Here is a 5,816-nt window from a genome sequence, read left to right as displayed (position 1 = left end):
AGCACATGCTGCTGTGTGCTGGGCTGCAGTGGGAGACTGCTCGAGGCTGCTGAGCAGTAACCAGAGGCAGCCTCCTATGCCTGTGGGGAGAGAGCAATCACACTAATCAGTTTTGCTCCAGGATGAGGGGCTCACAGCTCCCCCTCCCCATTTTTTTCACCTTTAGAGGGCTTGTACACACCTCCCACTTACAGCTCTCCTCCCCCCTTCTCAGGGCCCAGCCAGACTCTCAATGCCCCAGACCATGGGAGGAAATAATTGAATAGTTTTGGGCATTACAGTTCTAGACTTTCTTCCCATTGTAAGTACAATAGCTAATTAATTCTGTCCCTTTGTCTACTATAGTTTTTGAAGTATTTTAACTAATGTGGAACCACAGGATCAAGTGATGGCAATTTTATTTATAATATCTGCTTTCTATATTGCATTACAATTTTTCAAAAACAGTGATCTCTTTATTTCAGATTTTAAATGACAATATAATTTTATATTGTAGCAATTTTCAGAATGGAGAATATTTCTACGTCTGACTCAAGCATCAATGTCAACAATATCTCAAGAATACTTTGTTACCAAATTGCGAAGGAAGATAACCACATCACTCATTTCACTAATGTTTTCTCCACTGTAATTTATTCATTGGCATTCTTACTGGGAACAGCAGCAAATGGGTTTGTCATCTGGATCAAAGTCTTCAGGATGGAGAAGACCTTCAGTTCCATTTTGTACCTACACCTCTGCATTTCAAGCTTTATCTACTCATTATTCCTGCCGCTGAACATTGTCTACTTTGGCTATGGAACTCATTGGCCATTTGGTTCTTTCATGTGTAGGTTAAATAGTTTTATTTTATATCTTAATATGTTTCTTAGCACCTTCATTCTCAGTTTATTCAGTATTGACTATTGCATTGTCATTATGTTTCCCTTTCGTTATCATATCCACAGGAAACCCCACTTGGCTTCTATAGAAGTCCTGGTCATTTGGATCCTTGCTATCTCTTTCAGTGTATCATATTTCATCTTTAAAAATACATATGACTGTCATGGTACAACCAAATGCCTCTATAGCTTTGGTTATAGTGAATTAAATGGATTTATTGACATGCATAAATCTCAATATCGGGCCATAGCAATAATTGCATTCTTTGTAGGGTTTGCAATGCCTTTCTTGATAATATTGTCCTGTCTTGTGGCTACTGCCTTGATTTACCATAGGAAACAATCCTCAAAGTTTCCCACTAGCTTAAAATTAATTTTTTCATATCAGATTTTGTTTGTCACTTGCTGGTTTCCCTACCATGTATTCTCGCTTCTGAAATTGTCTTCATCATTTACTGGAGAGAGCCATCTAGATGGAGTTAATGATGCTGGTCTACCAATTGCAATGAGTCTGACCTCTGTCAATAGTTGGGTCAACCTTCTTCTGTATGCCTTTATTTGTCCAGATTTTAAAAAAGTTATCTCCATGCAATCTATTTTTTACAAACATCCTTAGTAACCACAAGGAAATCATTCAAGTGTTTACTGTAATTCAAAACAATGCAAATTGTGTTTATTGTATCCTTTATCCTTTAAAACATTCAGCAAAAATGTAAGAAAATATTATATTCTGCATATTTTGGGTCTACTTTCTAAATTAACTTTTGCTCTCAGAATGTACTCAGAAAAGACTATAGAAAAAAGTGTAATTTATGTACATACTGTAGATAGGTAGGGTTGGATGTATTTCAAGATGCCACCATGTCAGAAATGGAAGAATTTGTGTTAGGCATACGTCAGTCATACAAGTGTGTATATCCAGTCCCAGAAATGCTGTTTTGTAATTAATTGTGTAAATAGGCAGATAAATAAACCTGACCATTATCTTTAAGTGTTACCATGAGGTTATGGGCAACTGAGTAAAAAATCTGTCTTTTAACCCCTACTTTGAGTAAGTGTTTTTTTGCCCGTTAAACAGCAGAGTCCAGTCTAGGTTTTGACCACTGCCATCTGTCCTGTCTGGCCCACTGCAGGGAATACTGCAGGGTTTAGGCATGAAGAGGGAGCCCATCAGTCAGTGCAATACAGCTTTTTTTGCAGTACACTGTGTTGGGGGGGAATGTGGCCAGAACCTGAAAGACATGGGGGAGGTAGATGCTGGTCAGAAATACAGAGGGAGATGAGGCTGGAGATTGAGAGACAGAGAGGGGTATGAGGCTGGAGATTACTAGTTAGAGAGATGATAAAGTCAAAGATGGAGAGACAGAGAGGAATATGAGGCTGGAGATGAAGAGACAGAGAGGGAGATGAGACTGGAGATGGAAAGACAGAGAGGAGGGAAATTGAGAGACAGGGATGGGGATGAGGCTGGAGAGACAAAGAGGGAGATGGGAAGATGTAGAGACAGAGGGGGAGATAAGACTGAAGAGACAGAAAGGGGGATGTGGCTGGAGAAATGTAGTGGGATAGTGCTGGAGATGCATAAGAGGATGGTACTGAATATACCAAAAATGGGGCTGGATAGATACACGCAGGATGAGGTTGAAGTGACAAAGGGGATGAGCCAAAAACATGAGTGTACTGAGCTCTAAGATTTCTGTTCTGCCCAAGCCCATTTGTTACTACAGAATATATACTTTTTATTATGTCACTCAGTTTATTCTGTTTTGTATCTGTGGAAATGTGTGGTGTCTTACAATTAATTAATAATAAGAATGTTGCAAAGTACCATACATACAGTAGTCCATGGTAAAAACAGTACTTCAGAAAATCCACTCCATTATAGAAAAAATTAATAAAGCACAAAAAGAAAGAAAAAATATTATTGTGTATATTGTTTTTAAACAATATGGCTGTTAGAATTGTTATATATGTTGTTCTAACTTATAGCTACCCTTAATGTGAAAAGGCATTGTACTGTAACAAAAATGTTCCAGGGAAAGTTCACAGCATGTTCACAGTTAATGGAGATTTCTTTTTGGGTCTCAGGATACCCAAAAAGCAATCCCTAATATGCCTGGATAATTAAATATGGGCCGGTATTCAATTAGCACCCGTTAACTTAATTGAATCTCACCCATAGTCTTCTTATATATCAAAAATGAGAGTCCGCTCCTTATTGTTTGGCTGTCTATTAAATAAGTGAGCTTACCAAACATTAATACATTTCAAAAGTTTTGGCAGAACATAAAAAGAAGTTTGTTGGTAAGTATTTACATAAACCACAGAAATATTTAAGCAGTGACTGTCCAAAAACAAAAATGACATAAATCAATTAAGTGGAAACTATTACAGATTATTAGAAACATGTGTTCACTAATTTCAGGATACAACCATATGGAATCTCTATTATTATTTACAAATTATACAGGGGTAGTATTCATAAATAAACAGAATACAGTGGCACTTTTCTTTTATTTTAACATTTGTAAGTAGACCCAACATATGCCAGGTCTGCCACCAATCTGTCCTGCCCCCAGATCTGACCAGCCCCACCCCTGATATCCGCAGCTCCTCCCTCACTCTGATTGATGTTTCTTTCTTATACCACCCCTCACTCCACACCATCTTGACCTTTCCCCAGCTAAACTCTTTCCCATCTGCCACCACCATCCATCCTTTTCTCTGCCCCTCCATACTCACCATATTTCTGGAGGATGGCCAGGTCTTTGGGGCATATACAATTTGGAGCAAAAAGTCCATTGCCGGACTTTTCGCCATCATTTGAGATTTTCACATCGAAAAGTTATCGCGCTCATCCCTACAAATCCCCGTATTCAATTCCAAATCCATGAAAATGGGACCCTGCAAAAACTAAACCGGCAGAAAGTCCTGTCATTTTTGTCAAAATCAGCCTGACACCACCCAAAAGATGCTCTGACATGGGGGTTCACATGGGTACCCCCTAATAGCCCTGCTAAAGGTATTTGGGGTCTTTAAATGGTCTTAATAGGTGCTATTTAGATTTTTTGAGAAAGTGTTGAAGAATAGCATTTGGCAATTTTTTTTGTAAAAAAAAAATAGAAAATGGGCACTAGCATGGCTTTAGAAGATTGTCCCCCAACTTTTTTTTTTCACCGTTAATTTGAAACTACTCTTTTGGGGTGTCCTTTGTGTTTTTTGAGGATTTTCTTGATGCAGTTAGCTTCATAGGGGGTGTACAAAGGGTGCAGAGTGATTTCTGCACCTCTGCACCCCACAAGTGGAATTCTGCACTTTTCTCTGCTGGGTATACATAGACAAAACTTTTTCACCTATTACATTGCATTGCATTTTCACACTGTTGAAAAGATGCTACAATTGAATACCGGGATAAGTGAAATTGGCAAAAATGATGTAATCGGTGAAAAAGTTTTGCCAAGAATGGCTTTTCACTCCAAATTGAATATGGCCCTTTCTCTCCCGTGGAACTAAGTCTGTCCCATCTCCTTCACTGTAGGAATCCTTGGACCATTGGCATGCGCCACGGATTCCACTGTACATTCATGTTGTAGATGTACCCTTACCTATTATAACACTATTTTAAGACTATTATAAGATGGATCATTTCCATGCATCTGTATAGCCACCTTCCAGTCACTGCCCAGAAGGGCCTAATACATTTGTAATACACATCTCCTTGCATGCAGCTGAAATTTCAGCAGTGACTCTGTACAATCACAATCAGGGCACATGTGCAGTGCAACTTTGGCGCTTGCACAGTAACATAGCATGAGACTCAGAATCAGGTCCATTGAATCAAAGTGTTTCAATGCAATCATTTTTACCTTCGAGGGCCATCATACCAGAGATGCCACACAAGGGCACCATCCCATAGGAGGCACATTGCCCAGGACTTATGATCAGCTGCAACCACCAGCGACTAACAGCAATTCTTCCACACTCATGGAGCTTATAAATGAACTTGTGGCCCAGGCAGCACTGGGCTCATCTTCTGTATGACCGTTAAATGGTGACATGGCGGCATGACATCATAAGTCATGCCACTGCAAAATGCACTGCAGTTACGGATGAGGTTAATTTCTAAAGCTTCCATGCTCCATGGATGAAGGCAATGGGGAGTGACTGGTCTGGGATGGAGCTACTGCATCTGCAAAATCCCATCCTGAAATTCTCCAGGCTGATCCGCAGTGTGTTTTATTTTGTTACAGTGGGGGGGGGGGTAATGTGTCTGGGTTTATTTTGTTTCCTGTGTTGGCTAATCTGTATTTTTTTCCTGCTTGTTATTGTGTGGGGGGAGAGCACTCCAAAATTTATTGCACAGGGTATGAATAGACCTGGGGCCAACCCTGCTTTTTACCTTATTAAATAAGAATTTCAGTGCTTGCAGTATATACAGCACAGTACTGATGACTTGAGAGACAGCTTCATAGTATTTCACAGTAAAAACTGTGAACTTATGAAAGCAAGTACATAGAATGAGTTGGGTATGGGATCCCGACAGTCAGGAAGCAAGTGGTCAGAATACCAACAATGGCATCCTGACAGTCAAAATTCCAACATGCCGTAACCCACCATTCTCACATCCAAACTCCCCCCTCGCAATCTAACCCTAAACATTCCCATTGCAGCCTATCTCTAACCCCCTCCCTAGTGCCTAACCCTAACCCTCTACCTAATCCTAAGTCTAATGCCATCAGGATGTCAGCAGTCGGGACTCTGAAGCCGGGATTGTGACTGCTGTTGGAATTTCAGTGCTAGGATTCTGAAGGCTGGGTTGGTGACTACATCCATATAGATCCTACTTATTAATTTTACTTTTACAGGCTATATTTTATATGTAAAATTCATTGTTGATTTTGTTTGTCCTGTTATGCATTCGGTCACCCCTGCACC

At 39.9% G+C, this 5,816-nt stretch overlaps 1 protein-coding gene across 1 annotated transcript; it reads left to right on the top strand.

The window, feature by feature from the left end:
* Nucleotides 1-507: 507 nt before the first annotated feature.
* LOC148525453 (chemerin-like receptor 1) lies at nt 508-1,497 on the top strand. Its single transcript, XM_088470968.1, has one exon. It carries the CDS (start codon nt 508-510, stop codon nt 1,495-1,497), a length of 990 nt encoding a protein of 329 aa, XP_088327094.1.
* Nucleotides 1,498-5,816: the final 4,319 nt, after the last annotated feature.

The sequence above is a fragment of the Taudactylus pleione genome, unplaced genomic scaffold (assembly GCF_031769625.1).
Source record: "Taudactylus pleione unplaced genomic scaffold, aTauple2 ptg000108l, whole genome shotgun sequence".
In the NCBI taxonomy this organism is placed as follows: domain Eukaryota; kingdom Metazoa; phylum Chordata; class Amphibia; order Anura; family Myobatrachidae; genus Taudactylus; species Taudactylus pleione.
Note: the sequence above shows the minus strand (reverse complement) of the source record. Positions and strands in the feature narration are given on the sequence as shown.

Bases quoted from the DNA above. Each gene is read 5' to 3' on its own strand.
- LOC148525453 (XM_088470968.1), top strand. From the start codon at position 508: ATGGAGAATATTTCTACGTCTGACTCAAGCATCAATGTCAACAATATC.